Here is an 18,518-nt window from a genome sequence, read left to right as displayed (position 1 = left end):
AGCCATCAAGCAGTGTCTACAAAAAATGCAGAAAGCTTGCCAGAGCAGGAACTGCAGGTTAGTCGCATGGTGCAAAAGCAGGATGGATTTCAAGGCCACTGAATTTTAAAAAAATGCTGCATGCACCTTTTTTCTGCGGAAAATGAGGGCATAGCAGCCCGTTCAAATCAATGGGCTGCTATGCCTGTGCAAATGTGGGCCGCCAACCCGCATACATGTGAACCACCAACCCTCATACATGTGAACCACCAACCCGCATACATGTGAACCAGGCCTAAAGCAATAGTAAAGTCATTTATAAACAACACCTCCTTCAGGTTTAACCACTTCTTGACCACAAGGATTTGCCCTCTTAATGACCAGGCCATCGGATCGGAGCCGAGCGCCAGGACCAGTTATCACCAGTTAGGCCAGACACTGCTTGATGACCTATTTTAGGCCTGGTTCACAGAGTCTGTACTGACTGACTATATAATAATGTGCATAAGTGAACCAAAGCCCCTAAATTCAGCAATGAAATTGAAGTGAGGTGGAAATTTAATAATTTAAATTTAATAATAGAATACCGTGATAATACCGTATACCGTGGCAAAACCTTAATCAATTAATCGCAGCATGAAAATCTGATACCGTCACAAGCCTAGTTTCCTGTTTGGATTTCCTGTTGTGACTTGGCTTGTTCCTGATTCCGTTTGATCTCCTGCTCCTGGTTTGACCCTTGGCTTCTCCCACTGACCTTACTTCCGTTACCTACTGTGTATGACCCTGGCTTGCTTCAAGACCTTGGCTATTCTGGTTGTCTCCTGTGCATGATCTCGGCTTGTACCACGGTTTCCGCTACTAGGGACTATTCCTTGGCACAAGGTAGCCCGGCTGCTTCAGAGCCTTGGAGACTCATACCCTGCTGCGATTCCAGCCTGTTCCAGTTCGCTCTCGGATTTCTCCTGGGTCTACCTACCTGCCTGCAGCTGGTAACCCGTGCCACTTGGGGCGCCACACCCTTTGTACCATCTCCAGGGGTGTGCCGCACTGAGCCGCAAGGGGAGCCCTCTCAGCACCCTTGACATAGACCTTGAGTCCTCTTTCTTGGGGAAGAAACAACTCTGTGTTGAGGATGATTGCATACATTGACACCCACATCCCAATAGAACATAAAACAAGGTTAAAAAGAAGGGAGGATTGTCTGGTGTTCCACTGAACCGCCAACAGATCCAACCCTACTTGATAAAGAAAAGGGGACTTTTAAGGGTGTGAAGCAGGGGTGTCCAAACTATGGCCCTCCAGCTGTTCAGGAACTACAATTCCCATCATGCCTAGTCATGTCTGTGAATGTCAGAGATTTACAATGCCTCGTGGGAACTGTAGTTCCTCAACAGCTGGAGGGCCTTAGCTTGAACACCCCTGTGTGCAAAGGTGAGCATAATAAAGCATCAGCTGAATACCATAAAAAGCCAATTTATTGTATACACATATTAAAAAACACAAAAAAACGACACAAAAAAATATGAGAGTTTCATTACGAATCCACCATGAAGAATAGATCCATCCAACAAGTATGAATAGTCTGATGATGATCCAGTGTATAGCATGGGTCTAACGCGTTTCGCTGAATTGTGACAGTGCTTCATCAGAGACCCTTAGCTCAATGGCAGACACACAAAGTATAGAAATAATGGACAAATCTTCAAAGGCTGGAATAGGGTGGGCGATGAACAGGTACGGCAGAGATGCCCGACAGTAGTAGCCTACAGGGAAACCCCAGGCACAGGACCTAGGGCAATATCCCAGGGGAGCACTGAGCCCCACAAATCAGGACATCCAAGACGGTTTAGAAGTGGAGGGACTTGGTAGGTTAAGACACAACTGCATGCCCAAAGTATTCAGCAAGTTGCAGGAACCGTGTGTGTAAATGTCCCCGAAATGGAATGGGAGCATTCAGGAACAATGGAATTTAGGATTTCATGAATTGTATGGTTTTCTGCAGGACAAATTTTCATTTGACAAATTTGCAATCTGCCTGATTTGTAAATCAATTTGGTCATCACTATGTGTCTGTTATAACTAAATGATTCATTTTTTTTATTTGAAATTTCTAGATCTCATAAAATTGAAAGGAAATATAAAGCCATTGCTTCTTTGTGGATTATTGATTGGAATTATTGTCAAAGCGTTCACAAACTCATTCAAAGTTGCTGATTAAAATAATTTGTTTTTTATCGAGTATGAACCCTTGTGACAGAAAATGAGAGTAAATCTTTATAAATTTAGTAGAAATACCTTCTCAATTGTCATCGGAATTGTTGCTCTCATTAAAATGTTTCCCATCACCTTCTGTCCCAGTGACAACTATGAGCGTCTCCCGGAGAGGCTGGCGGTTCACATACTAGGATCGGCACTCTGCATCTAACACTTGGGCTTCATACAAGAAGAGACACATATGGTTTAACCCTTTTGGCACAATCATATGCTCCTAGCAACCCTTTGAGATTACATATGGGGAGAATAGAGGACACGTAATGCTGTTGTGATTACAACTCCACGAAATGGCCTGAAGAAGCTGCGGAGCGAAACGCGTAGCGATTCTCTGGTTACGCTTCCACCACAAGTGAACCCTGCATACTTTAAAAACTGTTAAGTCTTACCTTTTTCATGGTCCGAATCCTATATATCTAATATGTTATGTCTGTTATGCATAAGGGTTCCCTTGATTTAGGAGCATACTGTTTTACGACCATTTATGTATGTTTGCACAATGGTTTTTATGAATTTATTTGAATTTTTTTGTACAATAAACTTGTTTTTAAATATATACATTTAAGTGTGAATTCTTCTTGAGATCAGTCTAATAGATGCCTTCAAAGTCCAATCGGTTTTTAAGGGGATGAAGAGTCCTTCCTTTCTTCCCCCTTCCAGTTCTTTGGTATATACATTTTTTTGGGACGTGGCATCACTCTGTTGAGATTGTGTCTCAAATACTTCTACCTAACTGTAACAATTGGAACTTTTCTTCACGTTTTTGTCCCATTTATAACGAACGCCAGGACAAATAGAGAATATACATTTCCCCGACAGAGACAGTAGTTAAAACCTGACAGGGGTTTTAACACCAATTGCCCACCACCACCATTACTCTATCCAAAACTTCAAATAAAAGGCTTTTACTTTAGATATACTTTGAAATCTAAAGTCTGGCTATCCAACGGTTTAATGGAAGATTTTCAGCAATATCCGTCTCCTATCTATTGTTTCAAACCCAGAATTTATACTTACCTGCCCGTCAGCCTTTATGTTGGATCTTCACCCCCCTTGAAGAGCTCTAGGTGTCTATACCTGTGGTTGTCAACTTATAAGCTAAAGGGGGCCTCAAATGCAGCCCTGACATCACCCATGGGCCGTAAGTAATGTTCAATATATGTAATGCTTTGGAGGACTGTCAGAAACCACAGACCTAATAGAAGAAATTAGGGTCAGAGAGTGTGGACATGCTACATGTTTGGCTGGGGATAGACAATACAAAACTGGCAACATGTTACATGAGGCTAGTGGAGATCAATGCTATTACACTAATCAATATTCCCACTACATGAGTTCTGAGGGCCGCAGGTTGATATACAAAAGGGTCACATGTGGCCCTTTGGCTACAGGTTGGGCACCAGGGGGGTCTATACTATCCAACATTTTCAGGTGTAACAAATAGCATGTCCCCCCACTGGACAATGTGTTTTTTCCCATCGACTTCTACATCAGAACAGGGCACAGTAGTAGCAAAATGTGGAACCACAGAAGCCACAAGGGGACACACTATTCAGCACACCCAGAAATTCATGGAGCTCCTATAGCCTCATCACACTGGCAACCAGACATAGTATGTATTGTAAGCATAAAGGTTCTTCTTTTAGATGGTATTAGTGTAGTACTTTGTGTAGTATCTTTTACACCTTCTGACTTGGTCACTTTAAGTAAAATAGCTCTTGATGACAATAGTAAATATATGGCGCTTTTCCACTGCATGGAACCGAGCAGTTCGGCTCGCTTTTGTGCTTTTCCACTACTGGTACCGCATGGTATGGTGTAGGAACGGTTCGGTACGGTACGGCGGCGCTTTTCCACTGCATGGAATCGAACGGTACGGCTCTCAAAAACAGTACCACCTCGATTGTGGTTCCAAGAGGTACCATACCTGGTACCATATCCCACAATCCTTTGCATGCAATCACTACTAGCCACTGATTGGTCAGAGAATCCCACCCACCCCGTTGTTATTCCACCCACTTAACTTTAGTACTACTTTAGTGGAAAAGCAAACCATACCGTACTGTACCGGACCGTTCCAACACCGTACCATGCGGTACCAGCAGTGGAAAAGCAAACCGGGCCAAGCAGGGCCGAGTAGAGCCAAGCCGGTACTTGCAGTGGAAAAGTGCCAATATTCTCTTTCCCAGCACTGTATTGAACAAAGGGAGAGAACTTGTTTAGGTAACTGTTCTTTTCTTAGGTATGAGGCCCATTTCTGGTCACAGTCTGGCTCGTTATACTACCCTAATGAACAAGAGGCAGACATTATGGCGTAATATAGTTTAGTAAACTGAGAGGCTAATTGGCTGTAACCCTCAGAAAAAAGACCTAGAATGGAGAAGATTGGCCCCTCTCAGACCTTTCCTTCTCTGCTTTTTGGGCAAACCAGGCTGAAATCAGTCAAGTCATTCATAGCATTAATTTAATTTGACAGGCATGGGGCATTTCTTCTGGTTTAGCTCTCTTCTTAGAAGAGTAAGGTACAGAAGGGTTCGTAAGAGTCCCCAAATATGGTTGAAAGAGTCTCAGCTTCAAAGGAAAGTACACATTTTCGGTCCTTACTTTACTAGAAAAATTAACTCATGCATGGCCCTGGTATTAGTTGTCCAGTAGAAATTTTGGAATAATTATCTTTGATGGAAGTGATTATGCCATGGGCAGTAAGGTGGTTATGAGGTTAGCATTCTTGCCTTTCTGCATCAGGGTGATGAGGTTCTTCCATATGTACCATCTGCATGGAGTTTGCCTGAGTTTCCTCCTAAGATTCAAAAGGGCCATGAAATATTTTTTAGTGCTCCCTCAAGCTGTCCTTTAAGCATTTTGTGTGTGTAGGCAGTGCTTTAAGTGGGCGGGTATGCACTGGTACTCAGTACCGCCACTTCCAAATATGGCTCTTGAGCATACCGCCACCTCTCCATGCGCCTTAGCGTACCAGTACGCTCATTTTGGACATCTGCGCCCTAAATTGCCCCTCCCCCAAGAATATTTCCCACTCTAGAGCAAGACCAGTCACCACCAGTGAGTCCCCCTGCTCCGGAGTCCCACTGTGTGTAGGTATAATTGGGCCTTTAGATTGTAAGCTCCCGTGGGGCCTATGGATGTGTACTCTGATGTGCAATATGTAGAGTTTTATATAAATACAATTTTGTACTCTGATATGCAATATGTCGAGTTTTATATAAATACAATTAAAAAATAAATCATTTCCTTTTGGACAGGGTTTTTCCAGTTTGATGTCCCTCAGGTGACTTGTGACTTTTACTATTGCATGCAATTAAACATGGTTTCCCCATAAACCTCAGCTTCACCCTTCTTGTACTTAAAGTTCTTTCTGAATTGAAGGGAGGATATAAGAGTCAAATTCCAATGTCAGACAACAGGTAACCACATACACATACCGATTCGGCCTTCCTTCAACTAATATCGGACATGTAACAACCTCGAAAGTCGGAGGTTGGCCGGCATACAGCAAGCTTCTAATGATTTTCCAAGACTGACAGTGAGGCCATCTTTGGCCATTTTCCTTGCCCAGGCCGACTCAAATTGTCTGTCTACAGTTCCTTGCTAGACAGATGCTAAGGGAACCAGTGCAAAGGCACATCCTATAAATGGCTTCACCTCCCCCTCCCCCCACCAGCAGAGGATGTACCCTGCAGTTTCCTGTGCATGACAGCTGCTCACAATCCTACACCCGCTTAATACCCAAGAGATATATGAAAACTCAGTCATACCTCTTCTTCATTTTTTTTCCGGCAGGGCGAAGGCCACAATTGCTGAATGTTAATGTGCAGTCTGGGAATGTTTCAAAGGAAAAAACCATGGGGTTTCCGGTGACTAGTAAGCATTACTGCCTCCCCTCCCCCACTGTATACTGCAGCTTTTTTTTTTCCCCTCCTCCTCCTCCACCAACACTGCCTGGAGCTTGGATACGGTTTATATGCCGATCATTGGCAGTTAAAGCCTTCCCTTATCACACTATTTTCATTCCACATGGAGGTGGAAAAATACCACACTCCTTGATCTTGCTGGTGGTGGGGAAGGCTGCTGGTTTTGGTGCAGCTGGGGGAGCTGTAGATTGAAAATAACATTTGCTAGTGGTAGGGAAAAAATAAATGCAAGCCACAGTTGTAACCCTTTCTAGGCAATTTGAACATAAAGGCAATTGATGCATAATGAGATGGTACTGTCTTTGATTCTCAGTAGTCTTTATGCCAATGGACATAGGAAGTCTTATTTTAAAAAAATGTTTTGGCTAATATGAAAGTGCACGTCATTCCCTTTGGTTTCCTATTGAATTTGCAAAGGGTAAAAGGACTACCCTCCTGAAAAAAAAATGTTCTGGTGGGTTGTCATTAGATAACGAGTTGGTTGCAAACAAATCCATCTGTTTAGTGGTGGGTAGAGGAGGCCTTTGGACCCTTTACATGTTCATGTACGTGTTCCCATTTAACTCTGATTCAGCTAAACTGTCAATATTCTGAGTGGATCTAAAAGAATTTAAGAATATGTGGCCTTTTTTAAATGCTCTAGTTTATTTGAAAAGGTTGGTTCAGGACTAGTTATTAAATCTTTAGTTATTTTTTCTTGGGGTTGTAGCAACTACGTAAGTTTGGATAAACCAGTGGTAGTCAACTTGATATGGGGGGCTCAAGTGCGGGTCCTAACATCACCAAAGTGTAACACATAAATGCAAGAAATATTCATTATCAGAGACAGCAGACACACAACAGGATATAGTCTAGGTCTATGGACACGATCCAAGAGATGGGCAGAGACTGTGGACAAAATCCAAGAGATGGTCAGAGATTATGGACATGTTACAAGAGATGGGCAGAGACTGTGAGCATAATTGAAGAGATGGGCAGAGATTGTAGACATGTTACAAGAGATGGGCAGAGACTGTGGGCATAATTGAAGAGATGGGCAGAGATTGTGGACATGTTACAAGAGATGGGCATTGATTGTGGACATGTTTCAAGAGATGGGCAGAGATTATGGACATAATCCAAGAGAAAGGCAGAGATTGTGGACATGGTACAAGAGATGGGCAGAGACTGTGGACATATTTCAAGAGATGGGCAGAGATTGTGGACATGTTACAAGAGATGGTCAGAGATTGTGCACATAAAACAAGAGATGAGCTGAGACTGTGGACATAATTCAAGAGATGAGCAGAGACTGTGGACATAATACAAGAGACCGTCAGAGGTTGTGGACGTAATACAAGAAATGGGCAGAGGTTGTGGACATGTTACAAGAGATGGGCATAGATTGTGGACATGTTACAAGAGATGGGCAGAGATTGTGGACATGTTACAAGAGATGGGCAGAGACTGTGGGCATAATTCAAGCAATGGGCAGAGACTGTGGACATAATACCAGAGATGGTCAGAGATTGTGGACTTAATACAAGAGATGGCCAGAGGTTGTGGACATAATACAAGAGATCAGCAGAGACTGTGGACATAATTCAAGAGATGGGCAGAGATTGTGGACATACTACAAGAGATGAGCAGAGCAGAGCAGAGACTGTGGACATAATACAAGGGATGAGCAGAGACTGTAGACATAATTCAAGAGATGGTCAGAGAATGTTGACATAATGCAAGAGAGGGTCAGAGATGCTTCAGGAGACAGCCAAGGACTGGAGATATATTGCAAGAGGCTACTAGAATGCAAAAGCCAAAAAAGTCCACCCTGGATCAACCATTGATAAAACAGGAATACTAGTATCTGCTAATTAATTCCTGCTGCCTAAATATACCTTATCACCATCCCTGAATAATTACATGGTGGTGAAGTCCCATGACTCAAACAACTGAAAAAACAAAGGTATAGACCAGTGATGGCGAACCTTGGCACCCCAGATGTTTTGGAACTACATTTCCCATGATGCTTCACTACACTGCAGAGTGCATAAGCATCATGGGAAATGTAGTTCCAAAACATCTGGGGTGTCAAGGTTCACCATCACTGGTATAGACCAAGAGAGTCAAATGGGGACACACAGGTAATGAAAAAGGCAAATTTTGTTTTTAAAATATAGAAAGACCAACATATAACCATGCTCCCATTAAAATTGACAACGTTGTCTAATGAAATTAGCGGGATAAGGCACCCATTCCCCACCAATTAGCGGGATAAGGTAGCTGCACATTCATTACCCATCACAACCTCCACCCATACAAACCGGCCACAATTATGGAAAGTCCAGCAAGGGATATAGTAATCCTATAGTCTCTGGTGTGGAGACTATAGGATTACTATATCCCTTTCTGGACTTTCCATAATTGTGGCCGGCCTGTATTGGTGGAGGTTGTGATGGGTAACGAATGTACAGCTGCCTTATCCCGCTATTTTTTTTAGACAATGTTGTCAATTTTAATGGGGGAATGAGTGTTATATGTTGGTCTTTCTATATTTTGAAAATACATTTTGCTTTTTTCATTACCTGTGTGTCCCCATTTGCCTCTCTTGGTCTATACCATGGTTTTTTTAAGAGGCTACTAGAGATCACTACTAGGCCTCATGCACACTGTGCTCCTAAACTCACGTTTAGGAGCTTTTGGCATTTATTTTGGAAAAGCCCCTGAACTCAACTCAATAAAAGCCTATGTGCCCATGCACACATAAGCTTTTACCAGATCTTAGGAGCAGGAGAGTTTAGAGGCAGTCAAAGCTCCTCTCCTGAATGCAGAAGAATTGTGTTCAGGAGAGGAGCTTTTGGTCATAAAAAACTCCAAACACACTTAAATGCCCTTAAACGCTAGGTGCATTTAGCATTTCAGTATTAAATTCATTGCAAAGGCCAATTAAATAAATGAACTCCCAAACACCAAATGCTGCTAAAGTCTGCTAAACCGGTTTGAAAAAATGCAGCTTAGGTGAGTTTTCAACACTGATTCTCCTGTAAGGGGAAACAGCATTTACAATAGACCGGTATGCATGAAGCCTAACAGGGCAATAGGAAAACACAAATTAGTGTTTGCAGGGGCCACAAAAAGTGTCAAAAGGCCACAGGTTTAGAACTGGGGGAATAAATGTTCAGACATGGAGAATCTCTGATTTGGTAATCTTTACCTTGCTGAAATAATTACATACAGTTCTGGTGTGATTTGTGAAGAATCCTGCAGTTCAGTAACAGAAATGATGAATTTATGAATTGAATGATATTCTGCAGGACAAATGTTAATGAGACAATATTGCAGTCCACCTGATTTGTACATCAATTTGGCCATCTCTATGTGTGCGGTATGGTACATAAATGATACATCTTTCAGTTGAATCTTTTAGATCCCGAAAAATTAAAAGGAAATGCAAAGCCATTGCTTAGTTTCTAATTGGAATTGTTGTCTTAGCATTTACAAACTCGTTCAGACTATTTGATGGAAATCATCTGTTTTTGACAATCCTTGTTATTTTTTTTCCCCTATTGCTGCTTCCCAGGGCCGCTGATAGGGGGGGACCACCAGCCCTCTTGTAGGGGGCCCGAGCACGCAGGGGGGCCCACACAGGGAGGGGGATTAGTGATGGACAACAATTACGGAAATCTTCCTCCAGCACCTGAATCTGATCTGTCCCTCTCCCTGCTATCAGCTTTTATCTGCTGAGAAAGAGACAGTCTTCCCTCACTAATCCCCCTCCCTTGTGTGGCCCCCCCTCCCAGCACTTATCTCTGCTCAGGAGTTTATTTGTAAATTGTAACTTTGTTTCTCTCTCTCTGTCTCTCTGATCACTGAGCTCCAACTGCCCAGCCTGTATATTTTTCTCATCTCATCTTCTTTTTTATTTAACATAGTTTTTTTTTTTAGATTTAGCAGGAATTATGCGAGTTATGTTATATTTGTGTCTGATAATAGTGATTTTGTTGCAATTTCAGCTAAATATATCTTTAATATCTTCTTGAGGGGGCCCTGCCAGGTAGTCTGTACGGGGCCCTGCGATTTCTATCAGCAGCCCTGCTGCTTCCTGTTAGTAAGATTTCTTCCAATTCCTGTTCGGGAGACCGAAACCAAGAGGAAATCTTTCCAAAATTACGGAAAATACCTTCTCAATTTTCATTGGAGTTGGAAGATTTCCCGTCACCTCCTGTAACAATTTGTTTTTCCCATGACTTTTTGTCTTTTATTGTCATCATTATTGTAATTATTATTGATAACCATCACCAGGACAGATAAAGAGGGTAAATTCCTCCAACAGGGAAACAAACAGTAATGAGAACCTGACAGGGGTTTTAACTAGCGATCGACCAATATCAGCTCTTTTCGTTGCCGATACCGATATTTTGGCCATTGCATATCGGTCATTTAAATTTAAATTTTACATTTAAATTTTTTTTATTTTTATCACTTGCCAGGTACTCTTGTGGAGGGGTTTGGGGGTCTGAAAGACCCCAAACTCCTCCTCTGCACTTAAAAGCATTCAAAACGCCAAGTTTGGCTGTTTTGAATGCTGTCATTTTTTTTAAATCTGGGGCCGAGTATCTGGAAGTAATATCATGACATCACTTCCAGGTTTTTACATGGAGACCCGATCAGAGCCGAATTCGGCTTTGATCGGGTCTTCGGCGGCCGTGCAGGCTGGTTGCCCGGGTCCCCCGGTGGGACGGGAGTCCCGGGCGAGTCGCAGAACGGCAGCGGGAGGGGGGTGACGTCCCCTACCGCTCCTTGTAATGACAGCCGAGCGGCTTTTCAGCCGCATCGGTTGTCATTACAAGACAGCCGACCGTCGGCTATGGATGCCGGTACCGGGGTGATGTCTCCAGCGGCAGGCATCCCTCCGATACAAGCATTTTCCGAAATATCGGCAATATCGGTAACCTCAGGGGGCGATTCCGATATATCGGGGAAAGTGCATATCGGCCCTCGATATATCAGCTTTGCGGATAATCGGTCGATCCCTAGTTTTTAACCCCCCGCCACTCTATCCAAAACTAAAAATTAAAGGCTTTGTCTTTAGATACACTACACGATTACCAAATCCAAAGTTTGCTATCCAACAGTTTAATAAAAAAAAATTTCAGCAATATCGGTCTCCTATCTGCTATTTCAAACCTGGTATTTACACTTACCTGTCTGGCAGCCTTTGTGTTGAAATGTCACCCTCTTGAAGAGTTCTGGACATCTGAACTATCCCAAATTTCCAGAGGTAACAAATAGGGTATCCTTCACTGGACGCTGTGTTTCCTCTCCTTGACCCCTATGTCAGTACAGGGCACATTAATGACATTGGAGTTGGCAGGTAGAACCAGAGCAGCCACCTGTGGACATGCTTTTCGACACATCTGGAAATGTCAAATAGTCTCTATGTCCTGAGATTTTCAAAATAGTCACTGGCTTCTAGAAAGGTAGGTATAAAGCATCTTCTTTCAGAGTGTATTGGTGAAGTTCCCCCTGACATGGTCACATAGAATGGAACCACAGCAGCCACCGCGGCACAAGCTAATCAGCACACATGGAAATGCCAGTGCCTTGAAAAGAGCCAAGCTTCAACACACTGGCTGCTGGACAGGCAAGTATAAAGCTTTTTCTCTTAGACATTGTCCCTTTAGGTAAAATAGCTCTTGATCCCCATAGTAACTAGATTCTCTCTCTCAGCACTGCACCAAAAGAAAGTGGAGAACTTGGTTAGGCCACTTAGGCAACTGTTCTTCCCTTAGGTATGAGGCCCATTTTTGGCCAAAGTCTGGCTTAGTTTGCTGCCCTTATGGACAGGAGGCAGACAATTTTTTATAATATGGTTTCCCATTTGCTAAACTGAGATGCTAATTACCTGCTACATCAAAGTGCCAAAAATGTAGAAGATAGGCCCATACCAGACCTCTTCTTCTCTGTTATAGGCAAGACTGAAACAAATCTAGCCATTGAAAGTGTTATTAAAGTTGAGAGGTGTGGGTAATTTTTTCTTGTTTAGCTTAATCTTAGAAGAGTAAAGTAGAAAGTATTTGGTAGCATGTCTAGGAGGGTTTGTATTAGTTCCCAAATATGGCTGAAAGAGTCTCAGCTACAAAATAAAGAACAAACTTTAGGTCCTTACTTTGCTGAAAAATTAACTGGCCCTGGTATTATTTGCATTGGAATCATCTGCATTGAGTTTTACATAGTTTCCTCCTAAAATTAAAAAAAGGCCCTGTAAGTTTAGCTGTTGCCTCCTTAGGTTGACCCTGGAGTGTTAACTCATGCATGGCAAAAAAAGGGTAGAACTTAGTTGGGCTACTGAGACAGCTGGTATGAGGCCCATTTCTGGCCAAAGTCTGGCTCAGTATGCTGTCCTCATAAACAGGAGGCAGACATTATTTTATAATATGGTTTCTTGCTTAAAGCGGAGTTCCACCTAAAAAAAAAGAAAATACATAAAAATACCCCCGGGACAGTCAGGGCTTGTGCATTCCACAATGGATAGCCTCTGAACTGTCCCGGGTTGCACTTACCTGCAAGAAGAAATACTTACCTTGAAAATGTCTTCTCCAGCGCTGCCATCTCAGGTGTGGGCAGCTTGAAGCCAGCGCGATCCTCTTCTGCGTCCTCTTCCGTCTTCTTCGGTCCCACGATGCACTGCACCGGCCCCGCCGTCACTTCCGGTGCTTCAGCGTCATCCCTGCACAACTTCTGGGCAGAAGCTGTTTAGCAAGGTATGACGGCGCCTGCACCGTAACTGACGTCGGGGGCCGGTGCAGGCGCATTGATTCCTGGGAGCGATGACGTTCAGCTCCCAGGAATCTTTGCAAGCCAGGAAGTGACGACGGGCCGTGGCCACCGAGGGGAGGAAGAGGAAGTAAGGTAAGTATATTATCTTCTAAACAAGGTAAGTAAAAAAAAAAAAAAAATTGCTATTATCCATTTGTTTTTCAGGTGACCCCGGGCATGAAGATGGACCGAAGTCACATTTTAGGGTGGAACTCCACTTTAAACGGTAGCTCCGCTTTCGTGGGGAAAAAATCAGCAAACAAAGAAAAAACAATTTAGCGTATACTAATGCGACACAAATCATATTGTAATTGAAAGTTATTAAAAATGACCTTTCCTTTTCAATCTGCAGCTGTTGTAATTTTCTGGAAATGCAATGCAATATGGCTGCCTGGAGCTGTTCTGTACACAGAATGTATACTGACCACACCCCAGAATCATAATTTCCCTCTTGTGTGATTGGCTCACCAATTTTCCCAGAAGTCTGCACTAAGATACAAGTCAGATTTCTGGCATCCCCTGCAACAAAAATGTCATTTTTCGTAAGATACTCCCAATAGGAACACATCTAAAGGGACGCAGGCCCAGCAGCTTTCCTCATTAGAGCCCTGCAGCTGATAGATAATTATGAAACCACTTCCATTTGACCCACTCAGCACAGAGGAACAAACAATGATTTCTTAAGAATAACAAAAGGAAGGAATCTGCAATAAAGTTTGTTAAAATCCCTGCAATGTACAGAGATCACCCAGAGAGGAATGTTTTTTCTCTACAAAAGTGGAGTTACCATTTAAACTAGCAAAATTGGTAAACTGTTTAGCAAATTAGCTTCAAACTGCCCAGAATGGAGAAGATAGGCCCCTCTCAGACCTCCCCTTCTCTGCTTTGGACAAGCAAGCCAGGCTGAATTTGGTAAAAACCATTCATGGCTTTGATCGAATTTGAAGGACATTGGGCATTTCTTCTCATTTTCTTACAAGACTAAGGTACAAAAGGGTTCCTTAAGCCCCGTACACACGTACCGATGGTCGGCTTACAAATGTTCCTCTTTTCTCCCCGGGATGTCGGTGTCTGCTGAAAAGTGCAAAGACAGCACAAGGACAGCACAAGAATTTTGTCCGCCGACTGCAGAAGTGATGTCATGTAATGGTTAACTTTCCCTGTGTTTTCTATTTTCTGAGCATGCCCAGTCTTGCAAATCTGCGGTCTGTCGGCCGAATTGTGTACTGACAGGCGAACAATCGTCCGTTCTGGTGTCGGCATACAAATATTTTCATGTTTGCACGAAAGACTTTTGTCCGCGGATTGTGCGCAGACATCTGTCGGAGGCACCATACTAACACGCGTACAATCGGCAGATCCTTCGTCCACCGACGTTTGTATGCCGACGATCGGTACGTGTGTACGGGCCTTAAGACTTCCAAAAGATGGCTGAAAGAGCCTTGTCTACAAAGAAAAGCACAAACAATAGTTCCATACCTTGAAAAATTAACTCATGCATGGCCTAGGTATTAGTTGCCCAGTAATAATTTTGGAATCATTATCCTTGATGGAAGTGATTATGCCATGGACAGTATGGTGGCTAAGTGGTTGACACTCTTGCCTTGCTGCATCAGGGTGATGAGTTTATTTGCTTATGTGTCATCTGCATGGAGTTTGCTCCTAAGATTCCAAAGGGCTATGGAAGGTTATATTTTGCATCCTCACGTTGAACCTAAAGTGCTTTGTGTGTGCAGGTATGGTCAAGCTTTAGATTGTAAGCTCTTGTGGAGGCAGAGCTTTATGAAAATGCTTCTATGTACTCGGTTGAGTAATATTTTGGTGGCATATAAATAAAGTCAATAAATATTATTTCCTATAGGGTTCCTATTTGATGTTTCTCAGAAGAACTGTGACTTTTATTGCATGCAATTTAACATTGTTGCACCTCAAAGCGGTTCGTCGCTGCATCTGAGAACCACAAACCAAAAACACTATTTACTTAATTTTTAATATTCAAAGCAAACTCCCCCATTCATTTATGCCTCATGCTTTATTTTGTTGAGAAATCACTTTGAAAATCAACCCCCTGGCAGGGGCCATCTTGAGTAAGGGCAAATGATTCATGTAGCATTTACTTCCTTGAATCCATCTGCCCTTAGCTCAGCCATGCACGCCAGAGAGTGTGCTTAGCGAAGAAAGCTCCTCCTCCACTCCTCCCCTTCTGAAGACTCCTGGAATGTATGACATCATTTGCCTAGGCAAGAAACCAGGTTTAAAACAAGTAAATATGATATACTTTCCTATCTATTTACTAATGCTAGCAGCATGAGGATTAAAAAAAATAATTTTTGATTGGGAGTGTGAAGTTCCACTTTAATGCTCATCTTCAGCCTTCTTCGACTGAAAGCTCTCAAATGCTAATATCAAGAGTCAAATGCTAATATCAAAAACAAAAACAAATGACCAGGCACTCATGGGGTGCCTGTTGTATGAAGGATAAGAACCAGCCAGTGAGCCACCAAGAAAGTCCTTAGGCTGCCAGCCAGTGATGCATGGGATGGATGCTGGAGCAGGCTATAACATGTAATGTCAGTGCATAGGACAACACAAACAAGATCCAAGGGAATACAAGAGAGATGTCAGATCAAGAAAGTTCAGTTAATTGATATAAAAGGGGGTGGGGGGGCATCTATGTACATACCACCCTAGATCTAGAGTCAGGCAGGGGCACCGTCAGGATAGAAGACTGAATGGCCAATTGCCAAATGCCGCTATGTGCTGAGCGATGGAGATCCTTGGCAGAACCAGCCGGCGCAAGGATGAACCGTCACTGCGCTGCTCTGATGAGATGGCAAAACAGGTGACTTGATAAAGCGCATGCGCACGAAACGCGTAGTCACAACAATGGAGGAAGTTTGCGTTCCACCCTGGTTCCTGCAAGGCAAGTGGCATCAGAGCAGCGCAGCAACGGTTCATCCCCGTGCCGACTGGTTCCAGCAAGGATCTCCATCGCTCAGCACATAGTGGCATTTGGCAATTGGCCATTCAGTCTTCTATCCTGATGGTGCCCCTGCCTGACTCTAGACCTAGTGTGGTATGTACTTTGATGTCCCCCCCCCCTTTATACCAATAAACTGAACTTTCTTTATTGGACATCTCTCTTGTATTCCCTTGGATCCCGTTTGTGTTATTCCTATATGTTGCCATTACATGTTATAAAATGCTAATATCAGACAACAGGTAACCACATACACATACCAATGCGGCCTTCATTCAACTAATAATGGACTTTAACAGCCTTGAAAGTCGGAGGGAGGCCGGCACACAGCAGGCCTCTTATGACTTTCCAAGGCTGACAGTGAGGCCATCTTTGGCAATTTTCCTTGCCCAGGCCGACTCAAATTGTCTGTCTACGGTTCCTTGCTAGACAGACGCTAATGGAACCAGTGCAAAGGCACAGCCTATAAATGGCAATTCTTCCCCCCTCCCCCCACCAGCAAAGTATGCACCCTGCAGTCTCCTATGCATGACAGCTGCTCACAATCTTACACCCCCATTAATACCCAAGGGATATGTGAAAACTCAATCATACCTCTTTTCCATTTTTTTTTCCCCGGCAGGGCGAAGGCCACAATTGCTGAATGTTAATGTGCTGTCAGGGATTCTTTCAAAAGGAACAGCCACGGGGTTTCTGGTGAGTAGTCAGCAATACTGCCTCCCCTCCCCCACTGTATACTGCAGCTTTTTTTTTTCTCCTCGCGCTTGGATATAGTTTCTAATGCCGATCATTAGCAGTTGGAGCCTTCCCCTTATCACACTATTTCCATTCCACATGGAGGTGGGAAAATACCACACTCCCTGACCTTGTTAGTGGTGGGGAAGGCTGCTAAAAATCAGACTGGTTTTGGTGCAGCTGGGGGAGCTGTAGATTCACATAACATTTTCTAGTGGTAGGAAGAAGTATGAATGCAAGCCACAATTGTAACCCTTTCCAAGCAATTGTAATACAAAGGCCGTTGCATAATAGGATGGCGCTGCTTTTGGTTCAAAGTTGTCTTTATGCCAATGGAAAAAGGAAGTCGTAAAAAAAAATGTAAAATTGTTTTGGCTAATATGAGAGCGCATGTTATGTCGTCTTTTGGTTTCCTGTTGAACTTGTAAGGACAATTTAATGTGATTAAAAGAATAACCTTCCTGAACAAAAAGGACAGTCGCTATGTGGTGTGATATGATAAGGCGCTGAGTGGATTGATTTGTCTGGATGTCCCTATTAATCGCCGATCTGCTGCCGTACTAATCCATCTGTTTAGTGGAGGGCAGGGGCGTAACTAAAGGGGTTGCAGGGGTTGGAGGGGTTGCAATTGCAACCGGGCCCCATGCTCCAGGGGGCCTGTGCGGCTCCCCTGTACACCTGGATAGGAGGGGCGGCGGGGGGGGGGGGGGCAGCATGTAGAGAAATCACTGTCCTCCTATTTCCTCCTTTAGCTGCAGGAGGAAAATGGAGGAGATTGGTTCCTCTGTATGCTGCCCCTGCCACTCCTCCTATCCTGTTCACTTGTGTTCTGCTGTCTCTGGGCCCAGGTGTGCTCCCCTGGTCCACCCCTCTCTTACCGGCTGCTGTAGGGGATGCGCCACAATAGAGAACCAGGAAGGGGGTCGATAAATATGTAATTTATCAGCTCCTTCCTTTTCTGAATGGACAGAGTCATAGTCAGTGATATTATAAAAAAATAAAATAAAATTGTAGCACCCTACAAGGTAGGTGCTAGGTAAAGCATGGTGGGCCATGGCTGCCTAACAGCAGGACCATGATTTTCAGCAGGGCTGTCATGTCTCCCAGGTGTGGTTGTTGAGACTGGGGAGTCTCCCCACTGTGCTCCATGAGAGGGTTCTCATTGGGCAGTGGAGGAAACTCAGCCAATGGCACACTCAGGCCTGTATCTACCCCAGAAAGGCAGATTCTGCCGCACAGCATTCTGGGAGTGGGTATAAGTTTGAGGGGAGCACATGACGCAGCATCTTTGGTGGGAAGCAGAGTCCCAGGAGGGAGAGTACAGCTGTCTCTCCTCTTGTCAGACGAATTGGGTGTCCCAGGCGGCTTGCCTAGTGAGAGGGGACAGAAGGCTGAGCTGAGCTGCAGAGAGGATCCGGTGCAGAGGACCAGCAGAGAGAGAGGGGTCCAGTTTCAGGAAAGCATTCCCAGTTCGTGAGTATTGCAAACTGCCCCCTGCCTAGAGAGAGAGATCGTAGGGATCCAGGAGCTAGCTAGCCTGTGCAGGAGCAAGAGTAAAGGGGGTGCCAGTGTTGACCCTGAAGAGAAGCAGAGAGGGTGCCAGTGTGTGGACCCTGAAGTGTAGAGGGGGTGCCTAGTGAGAGGACCCTGAAGTACAGAGGGAGCGCCAGCGGTTGGGCCCTGAAGTGTTATAGTGTACAGCGTGCAGTGTACAGCGTGGAGAGTTGCAGCAGCAGAAGCAGTATACAGAGGCTACCTCAGTCAACAAGGACTGGAGGGAGCAGTGTTCAGGACTTTTGAGCTAACCAGAGCGTCAGAAGTCA

General features: G+C 44.0%; 1 protein-coding gene across 2 annotated transcripts in view; it reads right to left on the bottom strand.

Annotated features, from left to right (window-relative positions):
• CCDC71 (coiled-coil domain containing 71) overlaps positions 1-16,662 on the bottom strand; it is a 110,152-nt gene extending 93,490 nt beyond the window's left edge. The window contains exon 1 of one of the 2 annotated variants that reach the window (XM_082265377.1): positions 16,555-16,662. In XM_082265377.1, coding sequence (XP_082121503.1) covers positions 16,555-16,565 — 11 coding nt within the window. In that variant the 5' untranslated portion in view covers positions 16,566-16,662. Of the gene's footprint in view, positions 1-6,026; positions 6,097-16,554 lie in introns of those variants that run through there. The other variant, XM_082265373.1, reaches the window with a different exon arrangement.
• Between the last annotated feature and the right edge of the window lie 1,856 nt (positions 16,663-18,518).

Source organism: Pelophylax lessonae (assembly GCF_965119305.1).
Source record: "Pelophylax lessonae genome assembly, chromosome: 8".
NCBI classification, from domain to species: Eukaryota; Metazoa; Chordata; class Amphibia; order Anura; family Ranidae; genus Pelophylax; species Pelophylax lessonae.
The sequence above is the reverse complement of the archived record's forward strand: the minus strand, read 5'-3'. Positions and strand labels throughout refer to the sequence as shown.